This window comes from Melanerpes formicivorus, unplaced genomic scaffold (genome assembly GCF_026170545.1).
Source record: "Melanerpes formicivorus ecotype bairdi unplaced genomic scaffold, bMelFor1.0.p_v2 SCAF_34, whole genome shotgun sequence".
In the NCBI taxonomy this organism is placed as follows: domain Eukaryota; kingdom Metazoa; phylum Chordata; class Aves; order Piciformes; family Picidae; genus Melanerpes; species Melanerpes formicivorus.
The window spans coordinates 7,093,202-7,119,275 of NW_027142386.1; the positions used below are offsets into that span (position 1 = coordinate 7,093,202).

Here is a 26,074-nt window from a genome sequence, read left to right on the forward strand (position 1 = left end):
GAGCAAAGGAGAGATCACCAGAGAGCCTTCCTGCAATATAGCTGGGAGGGAGGAAGGAAGGGAGGGAAGGGGACACTATGCCAAAGAAATGTCTTTCAAAGGGGTCTTCTTGCCTTTTATATATATATATATATATATATATATATATATATAAATAGAATGTTTTGAGCAGATATGTTTTTTTGTTTAATATATTAAAGAGTTGCCAATCTGCCAAGAGCTGCTGCTGTGTGTTTCTCAGGGGCTGGCTGCTCAGCAGGCCCAGGGAGGGGGCACGGAGTGGGACACACACAAGCTGCGTCTTTGCCACCCTTTCCAGCAGCTCCACACACTTGGTTTAATCAAAACCAGTGTCACAGTATCACCAAGGTTGGAAGAGACCTCAAAGATCATCGAGTCCAGCCTCTCACCACACACCTCATGACTAGACCATAGCACCAAGTGCCACATCCACTCCCCTCTGGAACACCTCCAGGGATGGGGACTCCACCACCTCCCTGGGCAGCACATCCCAATGACGAATGACTCTCTCAGTGAAGAACTTTCTCCTCACCTCCAGCCTAAACTTCCCCTGGCACAGCTTGAGACTGTGTCCTCTTGTTCTGGTGCTGGTTGCTAGAGAGAGAGACCAACCCCTTCCTGGCTACAACCTCCCTTCAGGTAGTTGCAGACAGCAACAAGGTCTCCTCTGAGCCCCCTCCAGGCTAAACAACCCCAGCTCCCTCAGCCTCTCCTCACAGGGCTGTGCTCAAGGCCTCTCCCCAGCCTTGTTGCCCTTCTCTGGACACCTTCAAGTGTCTCAATGTCCTTCCTAACCTGAGGGGCCCAGAACTGGACACAGGACTCAAGCTGTGGCCTAACCAAAGCAGAGTACAGGGCACAATGACTTCCCTGCTCCTGCTGGCCACACTATTCCTAATGCAGGCCAGGATGCCCTTGGCCTTCTTGGCCACCTGGGCACACTGCTGGCTCATGTTCAGCCAGCTGTCAATCAGCACCCCCAGGTCCCTCTGTGTTTGGCAGCTCTCAGCCACTCTGACCCCAGCCTGTAGCTCTGCCTGGGGTTAAGTCCAGGGCAGGTTATCTCTCAGGGTGTCCCGGTGTCTCCTTCACCCTCACAAGCTTCTTCTGTCCAAAGAGCTGAAGCACAGGCAGCCCTGCAAAAGCTGGAGCAGGGCTATGGAAAACCAGTGCCAGGGAAGGTGTTAGGAGACCTTCCCCTGGGCATCACCAAACGCTCTCCTGCTGCCAGCCTGCAGGGCTGGGAGGCACCACACCACCTTCTACCAGAGGCTGCAGAGAGACAGAACCCAGCCCCCAGCCCCAGCCCCCACACTTCTCTTTATTTCTAACAGAAACAGCACATAAGCCAACGTGGCCACTCCACCAAAGGCCCCAGTTGCAACAGGACACAGCCTCCCCCCTGCCCCCAGCCCTGCCTGCTCCCCTGGGCCACTGTCCCTGCAGCCACGGCTCTGTCACCAGCAGGTTTCACACTTTTGGTCCTCACAGCCAGGACCAGGCTGGAGACAACCACCTTCATGGCCAGGCCTTGACCTTCCTGAAGGCCCTGATCTCCTCGGGGCTCCGCAGGTACTGCTCGATTTCGCTGTCGGAGATGTGCTCATCGCCGGTGATGGCAGCGTCCAGGGCGCTGGGGGGCGCTGTGCGCAGCCTCTTCCTGGGATGGATGAGGCAGGGGGGCAGCAAGGGCCTCCTGCCACCCCCACGCTGGTGCTCCCCTTCTGAAGGACAGCCCTTGCCTGGCACTGCCTGGAGAGGAGAGCTAGGGGAGCCTTTGCCTGGGGGACCCTCACCTGGGGAGCCTTCACCTGGGGAACTCTCCCCTGGGGAGGCCTCCTCTGGGGAAGACTTGCCCAGGGAGCCCTTGTCCAGGGAGCCCTCATCTGGGGAAGACTTGCCCAGGGAGCCTTTGTCCAGGGAGCCCTCATCTGGGGAAGACTTGCCCAGGGAGCCCTTGTCCAGGGAGCCCTCATCGGGGGAAGACTTGCCCAGGGAGCCCTTGCCCTGGGACTCCTCTCCTTGGGAGCCCTCACCCAGGCCCACAGCACACTGCTGCTGCTCCTCCTCCTCCAGGCAGAAAGCATTTTTCAGCAGGAAAATTCGGTGCTGCAGCAGGTCCCCGATGTGCTTGACCACCGTTTTCTTGTCCAGTTTAAAGACCCTCAGCCAAGCCAGCTGGGAGGCCATCCTCAGGAGGATCTCAAGAAGTTCCTTCAGCCTCAGGTGTGCTGGGGGTGGCAAGTCCACGGCAGCCAGCTTGCAGAAGCGTGCCAGAGTGCAGCTGAGGCGGGCAGCAGGCTGCAGTGACTGCCAGGACAGGAAGGCTGCGGCCGTGACGATGGGCACAGGGTGCCGGCCGGTGACCAGCCAGGTCTCACTGGCCAGCTCCACCAACTGCATGGTCCTGGTGACCATCTTCTCCTTGTCCTCCACAAATGCAGCAGGGACATTGGCTGTGTGCTGGAAGAGCTGAAAACTGGAAGAGCAAAGAGCCTGCTGTTAGTGCCAGGGAGCTTCACCCAGGGGTGCCTCAGCGACCCAGCTCCAGGAGGGTCCCTCAGGACCAACACATCCTGCTCCTGTGATGGGCTTCTGCTCCTGTCACTGAGCTGAAAGCCTCCAAACTGAGAAAGGAAGGGCTGCAAGAGAAGAATCACAGCCCAGAATGTGATGAGGGAGGCACTAAAGCCATCACAACCCCAGCACACACAAGGGTCACTGTCCCCAGCCCAGCACCAAACACCAGCCCTGCTGATGGCCACCTCCAGGCTACTTTGCTGTACCACAGTCACTCAAGGGACCAGAGTGTGCTCCCAGGTCAGGAGTTCTGGCTGCTGGTGCACCAGTACTGCCCCCACCAGTGCATCTTGCCCCCTCTCAGCAGCAGGCAGGGCTGAGGGAACACTTCTCCAGCTGATCTGGGGTTGCCATCATGCACTCACTGTGCTTGTGTCACAGCACAGGCCACCCTGGGGGTGTCTGTGGACTCCTGCCACAGCCACAGCCGCATTTCAGAAGCTCTTCCACCCAGCAGTGCCAAACACAGCCCTGTGCAGTGGCTGCAGGGGGCCCTGTTACCTGTTGAGGTGTGTCTTCACCAGGTCTGCCAGGCTGAGGGCTGGCACCGAGAGCCCCAGCTCCTTCTGAAGGCTGAGGAAGACACCAGCAAAGAGCTCCTGCTTGGCGTACAGGAGGGAGCAGATGGTCCCCATGGTCAGGGGCCAGTTGTGCTGTCGACAAGTGACAAAGACACAGCAGCCCCCCAGCAGCTCCTTCTTCTCCACACTGACCATGTGGAAGGAGGGGTGCTGCAGAGCTCTCTGGAAGTACGACACCGCCGTCTCCTCAAACACTGTGGGCAGCTGGAGGACTTTACAGAGATCCTGGACCCTCCTGATCCCTGGGAGAAGAGAGCACCCTTCCAGCTCAGCTCACACAGCTTCTGCTGCAGCCCTCCCCTCCTCAGTGTTTGACTGCAGTCAACATTCACCCAGCCCCAGGCAACGGGGTGAGAGCAGCCCCAAAGCCAGCAGGAAAACCCCTCCCAGGTGCCCAGTGTGGGTGAAGCAGCTTGCTGGAGGCTGGGCACAGACCCAGCTGCTGCCTCCTTGCTTTACTGCCAGCTCTGGAGGCTTTCACCAGCTCAGAGAGCATCAGAAACACCTCAAACAAGCCAGAGCAGCAGCAAGAGGGAATCAGGGTGTGGAGGGAATCCACCTTGCTCTTACCTCGCTGCAGACAGCGGCTCAGCTGCTCCTTCTGGCCAGTGCTGTGGGAATAGGCCACCTCTGAAAGACAGCCAGGGTCAGGACAGGCTCACAGTGGCTCTGAGGGGCATTGTCATCTAGAGGTTGGGGATAAGCCCCACACTTGGGACTCCTGCTCTCTCCAGATCACACTTTACTTAAACATAAACATTTTCCTAGAAGCATCACCAAAATCTTTCTGGATATTGGTTGCTGCTTTTCCCCTCACTACCACCACATTAAGGAGTCTTCTGCCCACCTCTTCTTGCTGAGCAATTTAATGTCCTCAGATTATCTCCAGTTCAACTGCACACAGCCTTCAAGCAAGCATTTTCTAGCTCTGTTTCTTTGGTTATTGAATGTGTTGTCTATTTCCTGCCTCCAGAGTATTTCTCAGCTGTTAGGTCTTTTGCTATTCTACAGATGACACAGAAGATTTGGTGAGGAGTTGTTGGCAAGTTAGCCCACTCAAAGTTGGGTCTGTTGAGTGCAGACAGGCAGAAAATGCTGAGTTTAAAGGGTGAAACAAAACCAACCACCACGCTGGTGCGTGCCAAGAGCCTCCAGGCTCAAGCAGTGCAGGCTGACCCGTGAATACAGAAAGGTTCTGCAGGAATAGGGCAGGGATCAGCACTGGTGAGGCCACACCTTGAATACTGGGTTCAGTTTTGGGCCCCTCACTCCAAGAAGAACATTAAGGTCTTGGAGCAGGTCCAGAGAAGGGCAGTGAAGGGTCTAGAGCACAAGTCTTGTGAGGAGTAGCTGAGGGACCTGGGATTGTTCAGCCTGGAGAAAAGGAGATTGAGGGGAGACCTTCTGGCTCTCTACAACTCACTGAAAGGGAGTTGGAGCCAGGTGGGGGTCAGGCTTTTCTGCCAAGGAACAAGTGATGGAACAAGAGGAAACAGCCTCAAGTAGCCCCAGGGGAGGTCTAGGTTGGACATGAGGACATGAGCCTGGTCCAGGCTGCCCAGGGCAGTGGTGGAGTCCCCATCCCTGGAAGGGTTCTAAAGCCAGGGAGATGTGGTGCTGAGGGATGTGGTTTGGTGGTGACCTGGCAGTGCTGGGTTAAGAGTTGAACTCAATGATCTTAAAGGTCTCTTCCAACCAAAATGATTCTGAGATTCTGAGATAATGTCACTCAGAGTTTGGGGCTGGTGTCACTTGGTGCCTGGGGATGGTATTTAGGGAGTTTGGGGCTGGTGTCACTTGGTGCCTGGGGATGGTATTTAGGGAGTTTGGGGCTGGTGTCACTTGGTGCCTGGGGATGGTATCTAGGGAGTTTGGGGCTGGTGTCACTTGGTGCCTGGGGATGGTATCTAGGGAGTTTGGGGCTGGTGTCACTTGGTGCCTGGGGATGGTATCTAGGGAGTTTGGGGCTGGTGTCACTTGGTGCCTGGGGATGGTATCTAGGGAGTTTGGGGCTGGTGCCATTCAGATCTCAGACAACCTAGTGCCCACGCCAGCAGGGTTCAATCACCACAACTGCCAGGCCTTTGAGGCCACTAAACAAGAGCTGCCAGCACAAGTGACAGCCGCAGGAGTCCTCCAAGCCACCGCTCCTCCACGAACAGCAAACGGCCTCGGGGCTACTCCACCACACTCACAGGAAGCCTAACAGAGCCAAAGAGCATCGCAGCACTGGTCCCAAGCCTAACACGCGGCAGAGAAGCGCCGTGGGTCTGCTCCTGCAGCAGCAACACCCCGGGACAGGCTGAGCTTCTGGGGAGGGAGGGAGGGAGGAGGAAGCAGCTGCTCCAACCCAGCCCCATCCTCCTCAGCAGGGCCTTTCGGACCCGCAGAGCGCAGCGTGTGCACGCACAGCGGCCCCTGGGCTGGCTACAAACGGCTGCCTGGGGAGCGCTCCCTCGCTCAGACCGACTCCGAACGCTCCGCACACCCCGAAGGCTGCCGGGACTCCGACCCGCCGGGCCCGCGCCGTGCCGCACCTCGCAGATGCTCCTCGTCGGTGTAGGTGGTGGTGAGGAGCCCCTCGGAGACAACGCAGCCGCAGGCGGCACAGACCAGCTGCTGCTGCGCGTAGTGCGAGTCCTCCACCAGCGCCGAGGAGCCGCACTCGGGGCAGCAGCGCCGCTCCGCCATGGCCGCGCCGGCAGGCAGCGCCGGGGGCGGAGCGCTGAGAGGGAACGGAGCGCTGGGAGGGGGCGGAGCGCTGGGAGGGGGCGGAGCGCTGGGAGGGGGCGGAGCGGCTCCGGGTCCGTCCCGGGACTCGCACACGCACTCCGCGTTCCGCTCTCCGCGAGTTCCGCCCGCCCGCGCCCACCGGCCGCGGGGGAAGAGGCGGCGGCGGCGGCGGCAGTGGCTCCGGGGGCGGGAGTGAGGGCACGGCTGCCTGCCTCGCTCGGCGGGGAGCTGCAAACGCAGCGAAACCTTCCCCTCCGGGGACGCAGCGTCCCCGTCCTTGGTCACTGTGTCCCCTGGGGCTGCCGCGGGGTTCGGGGGGGCTCCCCCTCTCTGCCCTCTTCGCGGTAGCAGCGCCCAGGGCTCCTGCAGCGCAGCGGAGTTTCAGGCTAGATGGCCCTGAGCCAGCGGGAGGCTGATCTCCTCCCTTTTCACCCCCACTTTGAAGGCCATTCCCAGGAGGGGCCGGGGGCAGCGCTGGCCCTTGGGGTCATTTCGCTGGCTCCCGGGCAGGAACCTTTCACACATTTTCTTCGCTCCACAGAAACTCTCCGTTCTGGTGATGTGGATGAGCTCGTCCATCAGGTTTCCCCACCCTCGGAGCTGTTTACCGTGAACTTCCTGCACCTATAGCTTGCAGGGATGGAATGAGCCCCGAAATGCCTTGAGGATGAGCAGAGGTGGTCAGGAGGAGGGGGATGAGGCCCTTGTAAAAGGACTCAGGACAAAAGACAAAGGGAATGCAGGCTGGATTGAAGGTATTTTTATTTTAGTGTTCCATGAAACCAAGAGGCATTTAAAAACAAAGAGGTCCTCAGGCTAAAAGCAGACACAGACAGTACAAACAGGGGAAAATACATTCAGGTCCTTCAGTGACAAACATTTGATTCTTAAGGCCCTTAAAAGTCAAGGTGTGGTAGTGAGAGAAGTTCCCTCCTCAAAACTCCCCCAGCCTAAAACTGTCACACAAGGTGAAGCACCTGGCTGGCCACAAAATGCCAGCCCCTTACTCCAGAGCAAGGCTGTCACTGACATTGCCAATGAAAGACTGAGGTACAAGGCTTGTGAGATGCTTTCACAGCCCAGGAAGTCAAAGCCTGGATGGTGCAAGGACTGAGACCCCCCTGTGCTGCCCTGGCAAGAGGCTCAACACCTCCAACCACCAGGGAACAACTCCAGGGGGGCAAAAGTCAGACACAACCTGGGCCCACCTCAGCAGACACAGCAAGCAAAAGAAGAGCTGCCAGGAGAGGCAATGCCAAGTTTTAAGGCTTTGTTGCCAAGGAGAGCAACACATTATTGCTTTGGTTTGGAATGCACATCATCCAAACTTCCTAAACCCCACACTGCTGAAGCATGGCACAGGCCACAGGGGTTCCCTCAGCAGCCAGCACCTCAGTAGTACCAATTTCAGCTTAAAATGAGCCAGAAGCAAGAGCTCAGCTTTGCTTCCCACCTCAGCAGTACCAATTTCAGCTTAAAATGAGCCAGAAGCAAGAGCTCAGCCTTGCTTCCCACCTCAGCAGTACCAATTTCAGCTCAAACTGAGCCAGAAGCAAGAGCTCAGCCTTGCTTCCCACCTCACCAGTACCAATTTCAGCTCAAACTGAGCCAGAAGCAAGAGCTCAGCCTTGCTTCCCACCTCACCAGTACCAATTTCAGCTCAAACTGAGCCAGAAGCAAGAGCTCAGCCTTGCTTCCCACCTCAGCAGTACCAACCTCAGCTCAAACTGAGCCAGAAGCAAGAGCTCAGCCTTGCTCCCCACCTCAGCAGTACCAACCTCAGCTCAAACTGAGCCAGAAGCAAGAGCTCAGCCTTGCTCCCCACCTCAGCAGTACCAACCTCAGCTCAAACTGAGCCAGAAGCAAGAGCTCAGCCTTGCTTCCCACCTCAGCAGCATCAACCTCAGCTCAAACTGAGCCAGAAGCAAGAGCTCAGCCTTGCTTCCCACCTCAGCAGTACCAACCTCAGCTCAAACTGAGCCAGAAGCAAGAGCTCAGCCTTGCTCCCCACCTCAGCAGTACCAACCTCAGCTCAAACTGAGCCAGAAGCAAGAGCTCAGCCTTGCTCCCCACCTCAGCAGTACCAACCTCAGCTCAAACTGAGCCAGAAGCAAGAGCTCAGCCTTGCTTCCCACCTCAGCAGCATCAACCTCAGCTCAAACTGAGCCAGAAGCAAGAGCTGAGCCTTGCTTCCCACCTCAGCAGTACCAATTTCAGCCCAAATTGAGCCAGAAGCAAGAGCTCAGCCTTGCTTCCCACCTCAGCAGTACCAATTTCAGCTCAAAATGAGCCAGAAGCAAGAGCTCAGCCTTGCTTCCCACCTCAGCAGTACCAATTTCAGTCCAAAATGAGCCAGAAGCAAGAGCTCAGCCTTGCTTCCCACCTCAGCAGTATCAACCTCAGCTCAAACTGAGCCAGAAGCAAGAGCTGAGCCTTGCTTCCCACCTCAGCAGTACCAACCTCAGCTCAAACTGAGCCAGAAGCAAGAGCTGAGCCTTGCTTCCCACCTCAGCAGTACCAACCTCAGCTCAAACTGAGCCAGAAGCAAGAGCTCAGCCTTGCTTCCCACCTCAGCAGTATCAACCTCAGCTCAAACAGAGCCAGAAGCAAGAGCTGAGCCTTGCTTCCCACCTCAGCAGTCACAGCTCAGTCACACCAGTTCCTGCCCAGTTAAGCCACCATTCAAAGGCACAATTGGTGTTTCTGACCAAGAACATCAGAATCAAGTCCTGAATCAAGTTAGTGAGGTACAGGCAACCACACCTCCCCAGAGATCCACCCAGGCACAAGGAGGAAGCCAATCAATCCTTCATCTTCCTCACTATTTCAAGGCACTAAGAGCAGCAGCAGGTTTCAGCGAGGCCAAACGGTAGCTGCTCAAACCTGAAGCCAGCAGCCCAGAGCTGGAGATGCAGCCAAGACCCTTCTGCATCTCAGCCTCTTCATTCACTCAAGAGGGCACAGCAGGAAAGGCACAGCCCCTTCACCAAAACCAGCCAAATAAAAGGCCCTTAGGGGGGAAAATAGTACCTGAAGTCTTTCTAGAAGGCTTTTGAGGCTTGTTCCAGCTCAAGCTTCCCAAGCAGCTGTCAGAAGAGCTCCAGACTTTGGTAGTCAGGGTCACAAAAATGTTGATCAACAGCATTTGAGGGACAGGGGAATATATTAAACTACTCTTCACTACAAAAACAGAGTCCTGGGAGTAGTTCTCAGGGGTCTGTGAGAACAGCAAGCAGCCTGCTGCAGGTTGGGAGCTGATCCAGCTGGGTTAGTCCCTCAGTAAAGTGCTTTGCTGCAAGAAAGCTGAGTTAGAAACTCACCACTGCCAAGCTCAGCCAGGAGTGACCCAAGAGACCCTTCCCACAGCCCCAGGCAGGAGTGTTTGCTTTGGTTCTCTGCTACCTGCTCCTTCAGGATCTCTGCTTTCTTCTAAGCCTTTTATGGACTCTCCCACCCCTGAGGAACCCCAGAGATGCAAACAGGCAGCAGAATGATTGGGGGTTTTGCCCTTTGACAAGAGCTCACCCCAAAACCAAAGCCACATCCAGCTTTGCAGAAGCCTGTGGGGGTGGCTGTGCTCTCTGATGAGGTGGGGAGAACATCCCTGCCTCTGTCAAGCTGCAGAGCAGCCACACAGGAAGGAAGGAGATGGACCTCTCAATTGTCCTGCAAGAGCAGCTGCAGATAATACATTCAGATCCTTCTCCAGATTCACTCTCTCAGTTGCAGGAGGTTTTCCCCCTCCATTCTGAGCAGCAAGTCACAAAGAAAACCAGATCTGAGCAGAGTGACTGTCCCCAGGGGAGGGTGAGCTGGTTCCTCACTCAGCTGCCTAAGGAACACAGGAAAGGAAAGGTTGGAAGACTGATCCCCTCTGGAGGGCACTCCAAGGTAAGCCCAGCTCCAAAATCCAGGGTATTGAGATGCCATAAACTGCAGTGGTGCACAAGAAAAACCACCCCAGAACTCCCCTACAACAGGAGACAGAGGCCAGGCAGGGGCCCTGGGAAATCCACAGCCACCTGGGTGCAGCTCCACCTCCCTCCTTTGAAGGAGACCTCTTTGGATCAGGAATCTGCAGCCCATAAGAGAACAGCCTCTGATTTAAGACTCTTCACCACCATTCCTATGGCAGACAAAGGTACCTAAGGCATCTCAGTGCTTCCTCCAGGCAAGGCCTCTGTACACCTGTCCCTCAGAGAGCAGCTTGGAGACAGGATGGACTTCATGAGATGAGCTAAGTTTTGCTTCCTTCTTTCCAATCTAAAGGACTCAACTTCTAGGGCATCAGCCCTAGAAGCACAGCCCTGGCCTGGCCACTCCTCTTTGGGACTCCTCCAGTTGTTGTTTTGCAAGCCAATCAAAGCCTCAAGCTCTACTGCACAGGACTGCACATTGCACTACAAGAGAGGATATGGACTGGAGAGTGATTGGTCTATCAAAGCTGCTACAAAGTGAACCCAGCACTAAAAACCACCTCCACAGAGGCTCAGCAAGAACCCTCCACCCACCTGCCTCTGGATCAACAGATGCCTGAGCAAATCTTCCCAAAGAATGGAAAGGAACAAAGCAATAAATAAGTGGACTCCAGTTCTGGACTCCCCCCTGCCCAGGAGCTGCTCTGCCTCCTGACCAAACTGAGAGCTGCTCAAGGCAGGAGGAAGGAAAGAGGTCGTTTCTTCTGGTGGGCAGCACAACCTGCACCATCTACTTCACATCATCTCCTCACCAATGAATCAAACTCCAGCAGCAGGAACTCAGTCCTTCATCCAAGAGCCCCCAGAAAGCCTTCACATCTTCCCAGCTTTCTTGTTGCCAGAGGTTGAGACCCTCAGGATGTTTGGGGTCTCCTCCATCACCCTGACCAGGAGGTTGTCGATGTAGTCTTCCAGCTCCCGCACCTGGAGGTCTTTCCTGCTGATGGTATCCTTCTGCTTGAGGACCAGCTGGATCAGCTCATCGTGTGTCAGCTGGGCATAGGCATAGGCAGGGTCTGAGGGCTCGTATTTCTGAGGGAGAGAGAGAGGCAGGCTCAGCACAGACACGTGGGCACTTCACCAGAGCAACAGGATGGCAGCTGCCAGCTGGCTTGGGGCAGGCCAGGCAAGGTCCCTGCTACAAACAGACCTGAGGCTGTTTAGTCTGGAGAGGAGAAGGCTGAGAAGAGATCTGATCAATGCCTATCAACACCTGAGGGGTGGGTGTCAAGAAGGGGCCAGGCTGTTTGGTGGAGCCCAGTGACAGCACAAGGAACAGCAGGTAGCAGCTGGAACCCTCTGGTGTGAGGCTGCTGGAGGCCTGGAGCAGGCTGCCCAGAGAGGTTGTGGAGTCTCCTGCTCTAGAGACTTCCAAGCCCCACCTGGAAGTGTTCCTGTGTGACTTGCCCTGGGTGACCCAGCTCTGGCACAGGGGTTGGACTGCATGATCTCTGGAGGCCCCTTCCAGCCCCTGCCCCTCTGTGCTGCTGTGGTTCTCTGACTCAAAAGAGCTTTTGGGCCATGAGCAAGCCCAGCCTGGACCATCTTCAGGGGCAGCACCACACAGAGCCAAACACTGCCCCTGTCACAGCCACATCCTGGCTCACACACATCCCCCTCCTGCTCACCTCTGGGCAGCCAGAGAACACTTCAAGCCTGTTCCCACCTTGGGGGACTGAGACAAGGGCAGTTGATTCCCCCCATGGCCTAACAACAACTGTTCCTTCTCTGCTCAGGATGGAGACAGGAGCCCAGGCAAACAGCACAGGAGCTCTGCTCAGTCTACTGGCCAAGCTTTGGTCTCAAGTGCCCCTTCCCTCCATACCTTCATGTTCATCTCCAGCAGCTTTTCATTCATAGTGCTGATGACATTCAGGGTTTTACTCTGGGGCTTGCTTGCTGTGGCATTCATGGGCTTCACAGGATGGAGCCTGCAACATGAAAACAGGGAGAGAGCTGCAGAGCACAGCAGCACTACACAGACCTGCAGACTCAAAGCAAATACAGCAAGGAACTGAGGAAAACTCCTGCCCTGCTCCATCTCCAGAGAGATAAGAGACTGAGCTTGGGGAGGATGAGGCACTTCTGGCTAAGCTCTGGGCTGTTCAGAAGTATTCTCCAGTCCTCTGCTATCCTTCTTGACTGAAGGCATTGGAGCTCAAGCAGCAGTAACCTGAAGGTTACATCACAAGAGAAAAGCCAGGAGGAGGCAGGACACAGCCACAGTTACTCTGCTCTTGGAGCCTGACCTTCCCAACCACAACATACTTCTTGCAACACATCAAATACTTCTACCCTCCTGGCACAAGCCTGAACTCTGCCTTTTCCACTCTGGACTTACACCACAAGCTGCCAAAAAGTGCTCTCTTCATCTGCTCCAGCAGGGCTGCCACTGCCAGATTTAATACAGCAAGGAAAATGTTCCAACCCAGAAGCACCCCAGGTCCCAGCCAGGGCTCTGCAGGAGGAGCACTGAGGACTGGCAGGTCCCTGGCACCATTCCTCAGTAGCCCAGCAGGCAGGAGGAGCTGCAGACAGCTCCACAAAGCAGCCCTGAGCTCTAGGAGAGGCTTGCACTGCAGCGCCTGCTGTGAGTCACTTGGAGGCTCAGGAGCCAGCAAAGGAAGCATCCCAGCTGCTGAGGCTTCCTCTGACCACCCTCCCACTCCTGCACACTGGATCAGCCCCAGCCCATGTCCCCAGACTTTGCTGAGATGACTCCAGCTGTTGAACTGTGACCGAGCTCCCCTCAGGTTTCCCCTCCGAGGGAGAGCTGTGATGAAGAGCAGCTCCCCTGCAGTGCTCTGCTCCTCCCCTGCAGCCAGGCAGATTTATCTGCTGCCAGCAGTGATCCTGCTCTGGCACCAGAGGCCCCAGGCCCTTCCAAATCCCAGGGCCAAGGGGCAGTCAAGGCTGTCCCACGCCAGCAGGAACAGCAAGGCTGCCACCAGCAGCCAGGCCCTTGCTGTGCAGGGCACTGCCCACATGCTCTCACCTGTGCTTAGGAGCCAGGGGTTCACCACTCTGCTGGCTTAGGTTAGGATATATGTCAGAGGGTGAAACCCAGGCCTGGAGAAGCTTCTTCTTGCCAGAGTTTCCTGCTTTATCTGCGGAGCCCTCGGCTGCTGGCTGGCTCGGAGACTCTGCTCTACCCCTGGGGGCGTCAGAGGGGAGGGGGGGAGAGGAAAAGCAGGGCTGGGGAGGACTTGACAGGGAGGAAGAGGAAACAGAAGGCTCAGAGAAGGCCTGCTCTGCACACTCAGCACTCAGCTGAGCTCTTCTCAGCTCTGGTACCTCCAAAGGGCTGCTCTGCTCCCTCCCACCTACGCCTGAGTCAGCCACCTGCTCCTGGGCACTGTGGACACTCACTCTGGCAGGCAGCTCAGGAGCTCTGCCTGGCTCACAAGCACCAGCAGCACTTCCTCCTCCTCCCCCCAGCTCAGCTGCAGCAGAGCTGCTGGAGTGCTCTTGCAGGTCTTCATGCAAAGGCACTGCACCCAGGGCCTGCTTTCCTGCCTCTGAAGGGTTCTCCTCCCCTGCAGCAAGCCCAGGGGGCTCCTGAGGGTCCCCCAGCAGCTCATCATCAGAGCCTCCCTCCAGGATGACAGGGAGAGTGGCGAGCTTCAGACCACGCTCCCCAGCAAGGGCAACAGCAGACTTCAGGCTTGGGAGGCAACCAACCAAATCCTCCTCCCCCTCAGGTTTTGAATGCCTGTCACTGCTGAGCTCCCTGAGCATCACTGCTGCACCACCAGTCACCAATGAGCTGCTCTGGAGGAGGCACCCAGCAGCATCTGAGGCTCTGCCATTAGGTAAGGAGGGCCCAGCAGCAGGTTTGACATCATGGCCTGAAGAAGGCAGCTCAGCACTGAAATCATCAGCCTGAGAGCCAGGCAGGTTCTTCAGGGTGACAGACAGGCGTGGGGCTGGCTTTGGAGGGACAAGCACCTCCCTGCCAGCCCTCCTGCCAGCAGCATCCTGGGGGGACAGGGCACAGGCTCCTGGGCTTGGCCTGGCAGGTGCTGCTGGGCCATCTTCATCAAGTGGAGCTGCTCTGGGGGCACCTTCTCCTCCTCTCTTTTCACCAGAGGTCTCCTGCTTCTCTTCCAGCCCTGCTGAGAGGCTGCTGCTGCCCTTGGAGAGAGAGCCAAAGTGTTCAGCATCCTCCACGCAGGGTCCAGTGTTTACACCAGCCTGCAGAGCAGCCTCACAGTTCTGCATGGGACCTACCCTGTCACTAGAGAGCTTTGATAATGCTTCTAGTCCTGGAGCAAACCCTGCTCCCCCTCCTGTCACATCTGAACCCTGAAGTAACCTTCCACTGAAATCCAAGTCCTGTTTTTGACCTTCCTGCCCACCTGAAGTGACCTCCTCTGACCCACTGAGGAGAAAGGACACAGATTTCCTGCTGCCTAGCCTGCTGCTTTCCCAAGAAGCCTCAACCTGCTTCTCTGGAGCCAGAGGAGGGCTGTCAGGAGGAGTGCCCAGAGGGTTTGGTGCAGCTTGGACATCACCAGCAGTCAAAGCCACATCTGCACTGCTCCCTGCAGCACTGCGAGCAGAGTGCTGCAGCCCCGCAGGGTGCTCTGGGGAACAGACTTCCTCACCAGCAAGGCACAGAGGGGGAGAACTAGCACCAGCTTTGAAACCTGGCCTACCTGCTTCCCAGCCAGGCTTGGCCAGGAAGGGATTACTGTCATGGAAGTGACACTCAGAGGGGACAGAAGGCGCAGGTGGCCGAGAGAGGCCTCGGGACGCCGGCAGCCCGCAGCGCTCTGGCCCCTGGCCCTGGGAGCTCTGCCCCCACCCAGAAGCAAAAGGATTATTTGAGCTACCAGAGACCTGCCCAAGAGGAGGTGCTTTGGGAGCAGGGGGTGGAGGATGACGGGATGAAGGGAAATGAGCAGCTCCTTCGGGAGGCAGGGCTGAGGCTGCCCTGCCCCACCCCGGGCTGAAGGGGTTCCTGCCACTGAAAAGCTCTGCGGCGGCAGCAGGAGGGAAGGCAGCAGCCCCAGGGCTGTCCTCAGGGCCTGGCCCTTGGGCTTCCTGCCCTGCTTTAGGAACAAAAGGGTTGTTGTCCCTCCTGAGAGAGTGTCCAGAAAGAAAAGCAGGAAGGGATTCAGGTGCAAGAGTAGGAAGTGTGGCTTTGGTTTCCTCCTCTGCAGGCAGGCCCAGTCTGCAAAAAGGGACAAAAAACTTCGCATGTCACTCGAGACTGCAACAGCAGGCAGCAGCAAAGCTCCAGCACCAGGCTGCACCAGCTCCCAACGCCTGGGGAGCAGTTAAGGCTTGCAAGAGACCTCAGGAGCCTTTCTGGCAGGCTTCATGTGCTGCAAGGTTGTCTTTACAGAGCACTGCACCTGTGTCAGAGCAGCTGGAGCTTGCACAGCTCCCTGAGGTGGCTGCCTCTAAGCGCTGGCACCTTCTGCACCCAAGCCACTTCGTTAGTACTGTGATGCAAGATGTTCAAGCAGGAGGAAGCACTGGAAATGAGGGGTTAAGAGAGAGACATGAAAGGCAGGCTCGTTAGCAGGACACACCCATAACATACATCTGAAAGCAGAAATCCTCCTGGGTTGTATTTATCTGAGGGACAAAAGGAGCAGAGCCTCCGGGAGAGCCTCAGCACAACTTCACCCGAGCTCTCCCTCACCTCCCTCTCCACAGGGCTCCAACAGTCACCACAGCCAAACAGAGAAGAGCTAAGTGAGAGATGTTAGAACTGCTGCCTCACCCCCTGGCTCCAGGCAGAAGTTAGTTCTTGCAGGAGATCCAGCAAGGAAGGGAAAAGCCCTGCACTCAGAGAGCCACTGTCCCAGGGACACCTCTCTGCCCATCCCTTTTTCACACCGAGAGAGAACTCAGAGCTATTATTTGTTATCAAAGCACCTCAGGCCCACACAGGATGCCAAGCCAGGAAGCTGCCTGGCAAGGAGGAAGCAGCCCAGTTAAAACCTGCCCCCAGCACTGCTCAGCACCAGCCAGGTCACCACCACTGACCTGGGCTTGACAGCTTTGGTCTTTGCAGGGGCAGCTCGCTCAGGCCTCCCTTCTTCCTCGAAAGGGTTGAGAGGCTGCTTGCTTGCAGAGCCATCCTCTGCCTGCTGGCTGTCTTCTGGGGGACTGCCTCTGCTTCCAGCTGCTGCAGCTTCAAGCTGTTTGGTCTCTTGTTCACTCTTCTCTTCTGGAATGCAGCTTGCCTCACCCTGCAAGGTGCTGCCAGGGATACTCTCAGCATCACTGCTCTTGACTGCATCCTTCTTCCCAGTGACCAGAGAGAGCAAGGCAGACTTTTTGGGCTCTGGCTTTTTGGTCTCTTTAATGACCTCCCCAGCAGGAGGAAGGCTGGGCTCCAGCTGTTCTTCACTGCTAAGCAACTTGTATGATGGCAAGGTCATGGATTTAAAGGTCTCCAGGGATGCAGAGCCAGAGAAAGCAGGGCTAGGAGATGTTCTTCCTGCCTCTTCAGGTGTTTTAGCAGACCTGGAGGACAGGTTCTCTTCTGAAGCAAAGAGCTGCTTCCTCCTGAAGTTGTGAGGAGAGGGGGAAGAGGCTGGAGTGTTGTCCTTGGCCCTGCTCTCTTCCATATACACATGGCTGCCATTGATGCACAGACTGGACTTGGAAACTGGATCATTTTTGGACTTAAGGCCACTGAAGAGAGAGAGCCCTTCCTTCTTGCTGTGGTTAGTGCTCACTGGGTTTAGGTGCTTGTCCAAAGTGGCTGTTTTACGAGATCTGAATACAGGAGAAGGAGAGGACTTCCCTTCCAGGGCATCTCCAAAGGCTTCTGGGGGAAAAAAAAAGAATCAAAGAGGGAGAAATTCAGCATCACCCTTCCCCCTGAGGTGGTCTCCTCAGCGCTTCACAGCCGTTAACAGACTGCAGCAACTGCAGAAGCAGCACAAACATGACTGCACCAACCCCCCTCCAAGCCTCAGGCTGCCCTCCCACTGCCAGCTCTCAGCAGAGCAGACCACAGATGCCATTTTTAGTGACCTAAAACCACCACAGCCCACATCAGGAAGCTGCGCCACCACCATGTGCAGACAGCGCTTGCACAGCTGCCCCGAGGCCGTGAGTGGCGATGCGTGAAGCCACCACCACGGACAGGAGAGACTTCCTCCAGATTCACTCAGTAAGAAGAATTTAAGCAGTGTGAGAGAGCCTTGGAGGAAGGCTTCTGTGCTTCACCAAGTGCCAGCACTCACTCTCTGAGGCCGGAGAGGTCTCGGACTCCTCCTCGTCCCACTGTGGCTGGAAGTCACTGGGCCGCAGCAGAACCCTGTGGGTGGCAGGCTGCTGCGTGGGCAGGACTGACATGGACTGGGAGAGGGAGCTCTTCTGCAGGCCAGGCTTGGAGAAGAGGCTTTTGAACTTGGACTTCTTCTTCTCCTTCTCGGCTGCCTCTTCGTCGCTGTCGCCGGAGGAGGGAGAGGCACTGGGAAGGACGGCCGAGGCCGTGTCGGAGAGCCCGCTGCTCCTCTTCCCCTTCAGCTTGTCCCTCAGCTTGCCAAAGGCAGAGCGAGACTTGTCCTTGGCTGACAGGTCAAACATGCTGGCAGTCAGGTTGCTCCTCATGAACTGGATGTCCACCTCGATCTCCCCTCGCTCCTTCTCCTTCTTGCCCGGCTTGGAGCGGAGCTTGTACCACCTGCGGGGACAGGGAGGGGGAGGCTGCAAACCGGCTCTGGGGGCAGGGGGCACTGCAGGGGAGGTGATTTAGAACAGGCTCCCCAGAGGGCTTGTGGAGTCTCCTTCTCTGGAGACTTTCAAGCCCCATCTGGCTGTGTTCCTGTGCTGGAGTCTATGACCCTGCTCTGGCAGGGGGGTTGGACTCGATGATGTTCAGAGGTCCCTTCCAACCCCTAACATCCTGGGATGCTGTGAAGCACAGAGGGTTGTTTTGAAAGCCAGATAAACCCAAACAGAGAAAGAAAAGCCTTTAGTCCTATGACTGCAGCATGGTCATAGGACCTCAGGTGCCAAACAAAACCTTCCTGACTGTAAACAGAAAGGATTCAAAAGCCAGAGCAGGAAGGGTTAAAACAAAAGGAGGGGAAACAGAAACACAGCACAGAAAAGAAAGAGGAGCCCCCCCCCCAAAAAAAAAAGAGCAGCACAACACAGAATTCCCCTGCTGCAGCTCTCTTCTGTGCTTTTATCTGGCTTCCTGAAATTCACAGAGGACTTTGAAGTGGGCGTAAAAGCAGCAGCCTGAGAGCTGACACTGCTTCCAGAGCCGGCTGGCAGCCCCACGCCCTCATACCATTCATTCCAGCTCCTTTTCAGCCCCTATCTTAATGCCTCTTAAGCCAAGGAACCCCTAATCAACCCTCTGAGAGCCAGGCCAGGCCTCATCAGCCTTCTGGGGCTTTCCACTCACCTCTGCAGCTGGGGACTGGAGTGCACCAGGAAGGATGTTCACAGAATCACAGAATTGTTTGGGTTGGAAAAGGCCTCCAAGAGCATTGAGTCCAGCCCAGCACCACCATGGCCTCTAAACCATGTCCCCAGGGGCCATGGCCACAGGTTTCTTGAACACCTCCAGGGATGGGGACTCCACCACCTCCCTGGGCAGCCTGGGCCAGTCCCTGACCACTCCTGCAGCAAAGAAATGTTTCCTCATCTCCAAGCTCTGGCCAGCCTGATCTAGTGTGGGGTGTCCCTGCCCATCCCATGGAACTGGATGATCCTTGTGGTCCCTTCCAACCCTGACTGACACTGTGATACTATGAAGCTAAGCCTCCCCTGGCACAATTTCAGGCCATTTCCTCTCCTTCTATCACCTGATCCTACACAGAAGAGACCAACCCCTACCTGGCTCCAACCTCCTTTCAGGGAGCTGTAGAGAGCAATGAGGTCTCCCCCTCAGCCTGCTCTTCTCCACACTAAAACAGCCCCAGGACCCTCAGCTGCCCCTCACCAGCTCTGTTGCTTACAGACAAAGCCTTGGCCCTGCTCTGAAACGCTGCTCCTGACTATTCAGCACATCCAGGAAGAGCTTGTGGTAGCCTAAACCACCCCACCACCACCTCCACCCCACCACCACCCCTGCTCTGTTACCACTCAATGACTTTCAAACCACATCAGGGCCAGGGAAGAGAATTATCAGCTCTGCACAGCAAAGCTTTTGTCTGTGGCTGGAGCCACAGACCTCCCAACGCCACAGAACCGGTAGGAAAAGCCTCTGGAAGACTCTGCCCTCCTCCTCCTCACCAGCTGGAATGGGACCTAAAGGAAGCAAAGAGGGCTTGCAAAGCTGCCTCCCCACTGCATTTACATCTGAAGCCCTTGGAAGGTGCACTGGAAGCAATGAGAGAGAAGAGGAGAAGGCAGCTGGCTTCAGAAGATTAACCTGGAGATGAATTCAGAAACAGAAGCACTCCGGAGGCAAAGGAACCCCCGAGCCCCATGCTGCAGGCACTGAGCTCTGAAAGTCAATCAGGTGCTGCCAACCTGCCCCCTTCACTTCTGAGGTCAGTCTGCACCTGTCCATCAACACAGGGGGCTGGACTAGATGACCTTTAAAGGTCCCTTCCAAGCCCAAGCATTCTGTTGATTTTCCAGATGAAACCAGCCCTGCCCAGGGAGAGGCCTGCAGGGCAGCCCCGTGCTGACAAAAGGAAAGGGATTCAAAGAGAACCTCTCTGACACTGACAGCTGGAAAGCATGGACTCATCAGAGAACGGTCTGGGTTGGATGGGACATCGAAGATCACCCAGTGCCAACCCCACTGCCATGGGCAGGGACACCTCCCACCAGCACAGGCTGCTGAAGGCCTCATCCAGCCTGGCCTTCAACACCTCCAGGGAGGGGACGTCCACAGCCTGCCAGGGCAACCTCACCCTCACTCTAAAGAATTTCTTCCTCATCTCCAGCCTCAAGCTCCTCTCTTCCAGCTCAAAGCCATTCCCCTTCCTCCCATCCCTTGTCACAAGCCCCTCCCCAAACACCAGGAATTTTCCCAGGAGCATCAAGGTTGGATTTTGGGTCAGGTTTGGTGGTTTGTTTTTTTTCCCTTTCAATTCTCCTCTGGCCCAGACACAAAGAAACCAACCCAGGAGGCCCTGGAGGGAGGGCTGACTCCCTGAACTCTGCTGACTGAAGGCACCTCGTGCTCCATGGTGTAAACACAGCAGCCCTTGACACAACCTTAATGACAGCCTCGCTGTAGCTGAGGCTCTGCGGGCGGCGACGGCTTCAGCGAGAGCCACGATGCAGCCCCTGGCTGCGGCCAGCTCCTGCATCTGCTCAGGTGAACGAGAGGAGGAAGGTGACTCAGCCAGGCCACCCCAAACCACATTACAAGGCTGCTGACTCCCGGTCAAACCCCTCCCAGTCACCGCTGTGGGATTCCAGAGCTATGTTGAAGGGAGGAGGTGTGACACAGAGCTGGCGCTGGGGATTAGAGGAGAAGACTCCCAGCTCGGTGTCCCGCCGGCAGCTGTGATGCCAGCCCCTGCAAGGTGGAACTGCCTGCTCCTGGCTGCACTTGGGCTCTGCCAAGTGTTTACAAAGGAAACTCCCCCAGCGGCTGGCCGCAGCCTGGTTCTGCTCTGCAGCAGAAGGTGAAGGTGTTTCAAACACTGAGTCGCTGGAGCGTGTCCAGGGAAGGGCAACAAAGCTGCGGAAGGGTCTGGAGAACGGAGGGCTCACCCCAGGGGGTTTGAGGGATCCCCGTGGGACAGAGGGGTTCCCTGCCAGACCATCACACCTCTGGGTGCCGCAGCAGTGTCTCCTACCCCTATGTGTCACCGTGGGGCACATGGGTTCCCCACTAGAACTCCACAGCTCTATGAGGCAGAGATTTCCATAAGGAACAGGACATCCCATAGGCACCTGGGGTCACCCACCAGCACCCCAGGCCCTCCCATCACTCTTCCCAACTCCTATGGGGCACATCCGACACCCCCCAACACCACCTCCTCTCCACCCTCGTGGGGCACAGAAGCCCCCCCGGGTCGCTTCATGATCCCCTCAGAGCTCCCAACCCCGACTCCCCGTGGGCCCCTCGGTCCCCTCACGGCTGCCGGTTCCCTCCACGCCACCCCGCGTCGCCCTCGGTCCCCTCCTAGCCCCAGCCCCACCTGGTGTGCCGCCGGCCGCCGTCGGTGCGCAGCGCGGCCAGGTCCACCTCTGCCCGTCCCAGGAACTTGTCGAGGCCGACGAGGGCGCGGTGCAGCACGGTGAGGCGGAGGGCGGCGGGCCGCGGCGGCGGCGGCAGCTCGAAGGTGGCCTCCTCCCGCCACAGCGGCTGCCCCTGGCAGCGCTCCGCCACCGAGGTGGAGAATTTCTCGCGGCCCAGCGCCATCACGGTGTAGGCATCGCTGCCGCCGCCGCCCGCCGCCGCCTTGGCGCGCAGCCCCCGCGCCCGCAGCACCGTCACCTGCACGTGGGTGGGAACCCAGGCCGGGGCCGACCCCGCGCCCAGGCCCGACATGGCAGCGGCAGCGGGAGCGGAGCGGCAACGGCAGGAGCGGCGGCAGCGACTCCGGTGCGCGGCGCCGGTGCGGCGGCCCCGCCCCTCTCGCGAGAGCGCGGGGCGGGGCTTGGGGCGGGGCTTGGGGAGGGGCGGGGCCGGGGCTCAGGGGCGGGCAGGTGCGGGCAGGTGCGGGCAGCTGTGCGACCTGTGAGACACGTGTGACACAGAGAGATGTGTGCAGGTGGGGACAGGTGTGTGCAGATGTGTGACGTGTGCAGGTGTGTGACGGTGTGTGACGTGTGCAGGTGTGTGAAGGTGGGGACAGATGTGTGCAGGTGTGTGACGTGTGCAGGTGTCTGCAGGTGTGTGACGTGTGCAGGTGTGTGACGTGTGCAGGTGGGGACAGATGTGTGCAGGTGTGACGTGTACAGGTGTGTGACATGTGCAGGTGTGTGACGTGTGCAGGTGGGGACAGATGTGTACAGGTGTGATGTGTGCAGGTGTGTGCAGGTGTGTGACGTGTACAGGTGTGTGGCAGGGGAACATGCCCAGGTGTGACATGCACATGCAGGTATGTGACATGCACAGGTCACATGCAGGTGTGTGCAGGTGTGTGCAGGTGTGTGGTGGGGGGACACCCACCGATGTGACACGCACATGCAGGTGTGTGACACATGCAGGTGTGTGAGGCTCCCTACCTCTCCCAAGCCAATATCCACCCTGAAACCTCCTGAGTTCTGGTGGGATGCCAGGGGCCCTATTTTAGTGCACCCCAGGCTGTCAAACCCCTGCGGGGCAGGGGGCTACAGGGCTCAGGGAGATGCGGCAGGGTAAGTGGGTGGCACTGTGGCATACCCAGAGCCTGGCTTCCCCTTGCCTGCCTGCTCAGCATGGATCTGCCAGCCACAGCCCCAGGGAAAGGGCTGCATGCACCCCCAAGCCTTGGGCAGCCCCTTGGGCAGGGCAGATGGGAGAGGCCTCCCTCTGCTCGGCACAGACTGGAAGGCACTGTGGTATTTCCAAGGTTTATTTCACATGGGGAGTGGGGGAGACAGGACAAAAACTTGACAGTCACCATGACACACTTAGACCCAAGGGCATCCCCAAATCACAGCATGGTGAAGAGCACAGCCCTGAGCCCTGAGCCCACTGGAGTGGGCACAGAGGAGCTGGACTCACACTGCCAACACCTCCCACCAGCAGAAAGAAGTTGAAAACGAGAGCTTGACCTCCCTGCCTTGCCCCTCTGCCCCACGTACCCAGACCAGAGGGCAGGGAACTCGGGATGAAAAACCTCCCTCCTCCCTGCCTGACCACACTGCTGTTCCTCCAGCTTCAGCTACCACAAACAGCACAGAAGCACAAACATCTGCCCCGAGTGGAGAGGGAGAAACAGGAGAAGCTTTAACGGGAGCAGAATTCACTTCCCACCCCGTGTTCAGAGCTCCCCTTGCTCCCCTTTGCCTTTCCTTTGCCAAAGATATCGCTGCAGCTCCCGGGACCAATCCCAGCCCTGAGACTGCAGTCGGGATGGAGTGGAGATGCTGGGAAGGGTTCATATCTGCAGAAAAGTTCTCCCCTTCCTGATGGGCTGCCCAAAACCTGCCCAAGCCCAGCACGACAGAGTTCTTCGTCCTTCAAGAGAGCTGAGCCACCGAGTCCTGCTGCCAGCCACGTCAGGAAGCACCTCTGGGCGGGATCTTGTCCCTCATCCACAGGGGCACGCCCGAGGCTGAGCTGCCTCTTGGAGAATGGCTCAAGAGCTTGTTCCCAGCTGCTTCCAGCTCTCCAGCCCCAACAGCATGGAGGAGCCGGCTCCAGGGGCTCTTCTGTGACCACGAGAGCTCCCGAGGGACAGTCGTTCTCCTCTGCAGGGTGGTGCAAGCACCGGAGGGTCCTGCCGGCGCCGTCACCCCCCAGCGCTGCTCCTTTGTCCCCTTCACGACGCCCGGCCCTGCAGGAAGAGGGTGGGAGGTGGCACAACATCACCCAGCAGGCTCAACCCTCACAGCTACATATCCCAGGGGACGGAGACCCGAAGCCAGCACCCTGGAAGACAGGGGAGCAGCAGGCATGGAGGGGGACCCAGAACCAGAGCAGGGTAGAAAGCACCACGCATAAGGTCCGGAGGTGCAGCAGCCTGTCAGCCAGCGGGGTCATGGCATCCCGGGGAGGCGTGGGCAGAAGGCCAGGCTGACGCCAGGCTGACGTGCCCCCCGAAAGCAGGCAGCTGCCCATGGGCTGGCCAAAGGCACCAGGGGAGGCAGCAGCCAAAGCAGGCGGAGGAGACTCTGCCCTCACCCCACACTCACTCTCTTCCCGGCTCTCAGCTGCTCCCAGTCAGACGGAAGGACCCAGTGGTGTCTCTCTGCCAGCAAACCTTCAACAGGAGAGCAGAGTGAGTGAGGAGCCAGGATCTCCCCCATGGTTTCACCACCCCCCACAATTCACCATCCCACACTGAGGATCCTTCCTCAGAACACCCAGCTCCAGGGGATGCTTTCTGGCACCTGTTTCTGCACCTCTTTGCCCACAGCTGCTCTGCCTGTGTGTGCTGGCAGGAACCTCTCCTGCCTTTGGGCATCGATATCCACAGTAATCAGAATCATTCAAGTCTTAATCATACTAATACAAATCTCGGGGGGGGAGAAATCACACTAACTTTTGCAGAAGGAGGTGAGAACCCACAGACAGGGGCAGTGGGCTGGCAGGGCAGAGCTACAGCTTCCCTGTTCACTACCACCATTTTCTTGACCAAGGAAGAGCAGATCCCATCCTGGCAGGCTGGGATCTTCCCCAGGAAGGGACAGCATGGCACTGGGCTGGGCTGGGACCCCAGTTTTGCAGCCCAGTGGAAGGGCCAAAGTTTTAGGGGAATCTAAAGGCAGAGGGCAGCAGTTCCCCAACTCCTCACCTCATCACCTCTCCCCCACGCCCCAGAGTCTTCCAGTTCTGGGGTCTGCCTGCGCCCCAGCTCCATGCAATGCTGTCAGACCACGTCCCCCCACCCAGCCCCCTCCTGGTGGCACCCCAAAGGGCTGTTTCCCCCAAACCTCCCCTGAGCAAGCACCTGCGGGTACCTACTGGTCAAGCTGCAAGCACAGCGTGGTTTGAGTGCCCTGCAGCTGGGACTCGCCCAGGGGCCGCTGCCGGTAGCCACTGCCCTGGGTCAGGCTGTTCTCCCCCGTCCGGCTGCTGCACTGGCTGCTGCTGCCGCTGTCCCGAGCCTCGCCGACCTCCTCGGGGCGCCCGGGGGCTTTGCTGTCCTCGGAGGGCCCCCTTCCCGGGCTGAAAGCACAGGGGCAGCGCTGCAGGTCCCGGGACACGGCGTGGAGGCGGCGGCCAGCGCGGCGCGGGCGGCACAGCAGCTTACGGAAGGCACTCCTGAAGTCGGGGCTGCGGCAGTAGATGATGGGGTTGAAGGCTGAGTTGACGTAGCCCAGCCAGTTGAGGAAGAGGAAGAGCTGATCCGACACCAGCGGCCGGCAGAACACCTTGATGATGTTGGCCACAAAGAAGGGCAGCCAGCAGAGCGTGAAGGTGCCCATGATGATGCCCAGGGTCTTGAGTGCCTTGTGCTCCTTGATGGCCAGCAGGCGGGAGGGACGTCTCCGCCGGCCGCTCGGGGAGCTGGGGCTGGGGGGCTCCTGCAGGAACCTCACCTTGTCCTTGCCGATGAGCTGGACGTGCCGCGTGGCCACGGCAAAGACGCGGACGTAGACGAAGATCATGACGAGCAGCGGCACGTAGAAGGAGATGGTGGAGGAGATGATGGCGTAGGTCATGTTGGTGACGAAGTCACAGCAGCGGGGGTCGTCGTAGCAGCGCACCGCGTGCTCGTCCGCCCCGTCCCGCCACCAGTGGTTCATGATGGGGAGGAAGGAGATGAAGGCAGAGATGGCCCAGACGAGGCACACCGCGGCCCGTGCCCGGCCCTTGGTCACCAGCGCCTCGTACTGCAGGGGGGAGGTGATGGCGAGGTAGCGATCCACGGCGATGGCGCAGAGGGTCTCGATGCTGGCCGTGACACACAGCACGTCCAGCGAGGTCCACAGCTCGCACACCACCGTGCCGTAGGGCCAGTGCCCGCTCAGCAGGATGATGGCCCCGGGGGGCACCACCAGCAAACCCATGATGAGGTCGGCACAAGCCAGAGAGGTGATGAAGACGTTGGTCATGGTCTGCAGCCTCGGCGTCCTGGCGATGGCCACGATCACCAGCAGGTTGCCGGCCACGATGACCAGCACGGTGAGGCTCAGGGCAGCCCCCACCACCCACTGCCGGCTCAGGCTGCTGGCACCGCTGCAGTTGGTGTCCAGCGCGGCTACCCCCCAGGCGCTGCCGTTGCCGTGGGACAGGGGCAGGGGACTCATCTCCGCCGGGCTCGTGGTGAGTGTCTCGGTCCCGCAGCCCCGACGTGCCCGCCCCGCTGCCCGCCGCAGCCCGGAGCAGCCCTCGGGGGGCACCGGCGGGGCTGCAGCGGGGCCGCGCTCCCTCCGCCGCGCTCCCGGGGCCGCTCGGGGAGGAGGAGGAGCCTTTAAAGGCTCGGGGGAGAGGCGGGGGGTGGCCACGGGCTGTCTCGTTCCGGAGATCAATGAAAGGGGAGTGGGCTGCGGCACCGCCTTTTCCAACCCCCGGGAAGCTCTGCTTCCCTGCGGCATCCCCGCGGTGCAGTCAGCCCCTCGCCTTGTGCTTTCCCCGGCCCCCTGCTCCTCTCCGTGAGCCCTCTCTGTGCCCTCCAGCCCCTCTCCATGCCC

At 58.3% G+C, this 26,074-nt stretch overlaps 3 protein-coding genes across 8 annotated transcripts; all 3 read right to left on the reverse strand.

Moving 5' to 3' along the window:
* Positions 1-941: 941 nt before the first annotated feature.
* Positions 942-5,883, reverse strand: BRF2 (BRF2 RNA polymerase III transcription initiation factor subunit). The gene is made up of 4 exons (XM_068156708.1): positions 5,720-5,883; positions 3,753-3,812; positions 3,103-3,424; positions 942-2,500 (listed from the first exon to the last, which is right to left on the reverse strand). The coding sequence occupies exons 1-4, from the start codon at positions 5,871-5,873 to the stop codon at positions 1,540-1,542; spliced, it is 1,497 nt and encodes a 498-aa protein (XP_068012809.1). The 5' UTR covers positions 5,874-5,883; the 3' UTR covers positions 942-1,539.
* Positions 5,884-6,660: 777 nt separating this feature from the next.
* RAB11FIP1 (RAB11 family interacting protein 1) lies at positions 6,661-21,384 on the reverse strand. 4 transcript variants are annotated; one of them, XR_010989567.1, is made up of 7 exons: positions 20,983-21,384; positions 17,104-17,546; positions 15,893-16,682; positions 12,888-15,068; positions 11,718-11,823; positions 7,369-10,924; positions 6,661-7,291 (listed from the first exon to the last, which is right to left on the reverse strand). XR_010989567.1 is itself a non-coding variant. In XM_068156711.1 (6 exons), exons 1-6 carry the CDS (start codon positions 21,333-21,335, stop codon positions 10,706-10,708), a joined length of 4,089 nt encoding a protein of 1,362 aa, XP_068012812.1. In that variant the 5' UTR covers positions 21,336-21,384; the 3' UTR covers positions 6,661-10,705. The 4 variants fall into 4 exon arrangements, 3 of the variants coding, with proteins under 3 accessions (XP_068012812.1, XP_068012811.1, XP_068012813.1); XM_068156711.1 differs by having other exon boundaries at positions 6,661-10,924; positions 15,893-16,679; XM_068156710.1 differs by having other exon boundaries at positions 6,661-10,924.
* A 944-nt stretch (positions 21,385-22,328) lies between these two features.
* On the reverse strand, positions 22,329-25,813 carry ADRB3 (adrenoceptor beta 3). Of its 3 annotated transcripts, none has more exons than XM_068156713.1 (3): positions 24,402-25,813; positions 23,630-23,697; positions 22,329-23,271 (listed from the first exon to the last, which is right to left on the reverse strand). In XM_068156713.1, the coding sequence occupies exons 1-2, from the start codon at positions 25,688-25,690 to the stop codon at positions 23,658-23,660; spliced, it is 1,329 nt and encodes a 442-aa protein (XP_068012814.1). In that variant the 5' UTR covers positions 25,691-25,813; the 3' UTR covers positions 22,329-23,271; positions 23,630-23,657. The 3 variants fall into 3 exon arrangements, with proteins under 3 accessions (XP_068012814.1, XP_068012815.1, XP_068012816.1); XM_068156714.1 differs by having other exon boundaries at positions 23,619-23,697; XM_068156715.1 differs by lacking the exon at positions 22,329-23,271 and having other exon boundaries at positions 23,629-23,697; positions 24,398-25,813.
* Positions 25,814-26,074: the final 261 nt, after the last annotated feature.

What these genes read in the sequence shown, in the direction of transcription:
- BRF2 (XM_068156708.1), bottom strand. Translation starts at nt 5,873, where the DNA reads ATGGCGGAGCGGCGCTGCTGCCCCGAGTGCGGCTCCTCGGCGCTGGTG. An exon ending in CGACGAGGAGCATCTGCGAG is followed by an intron (nt 3,813 to 5,719) that starts GTGCGGCACGGC and finishes GCTGTCTTTCAG; the next exon opens with AGGTGGCCTATTCCCACAGC. An exon ending in GAGCCGCTGTCTGCAGCGAG is followed by an intron (nt 3,425 to 3,752) that starts GTAAGAGCAAGG and finishes CTCTTCTCCCAG; the next exon opens with GGATCAGGAGGGTCCAGGAT.
- ADRB3 (XM_068156713.1), bottom strand. Translation starts at nt 25,690, where the DNA reads ATGAGTCCCCTGCCCCTGTCCCACGGCAACGGCAGCGCCTGGGGGGTA. An exon ending in CTGTGCTTGCAGCTTGACCA is followed by an intron (nt 23,698 to 24,401) that starts GTAGGTACCCGC and finishes CTCCTGTTGAAG; the next exon opens with GTTTGCTGGCAGAGAGACAC.
- RAB11FIP1 (XM_068156710.1), bottom strand. Translation starts at nt 21,335, where the DNA reads ATGTCGGGCCTGGGCGCGGGGTCGGCCCCGGCCTGGGTTCCCACCCAC. An exon ending in ACCAAAGCTGTCAAGCCCAG is followed by an intron (nt 15,069 to 15,892) that starts GTCAGTGGTGGT and finishes CCCTTTTTGCAG; the next exon opens with ACTGGGCCTGCCTGCAGAGG. An exon ending in TGCTGGAGATGAACATGAAG is followed by an intron (nt 10,925 to 11,717) that starts GTATGGAGGGAA and finishes TCTCTCCCTCAG; the next exon opens with AAATACGAGCCCTCAGACCC.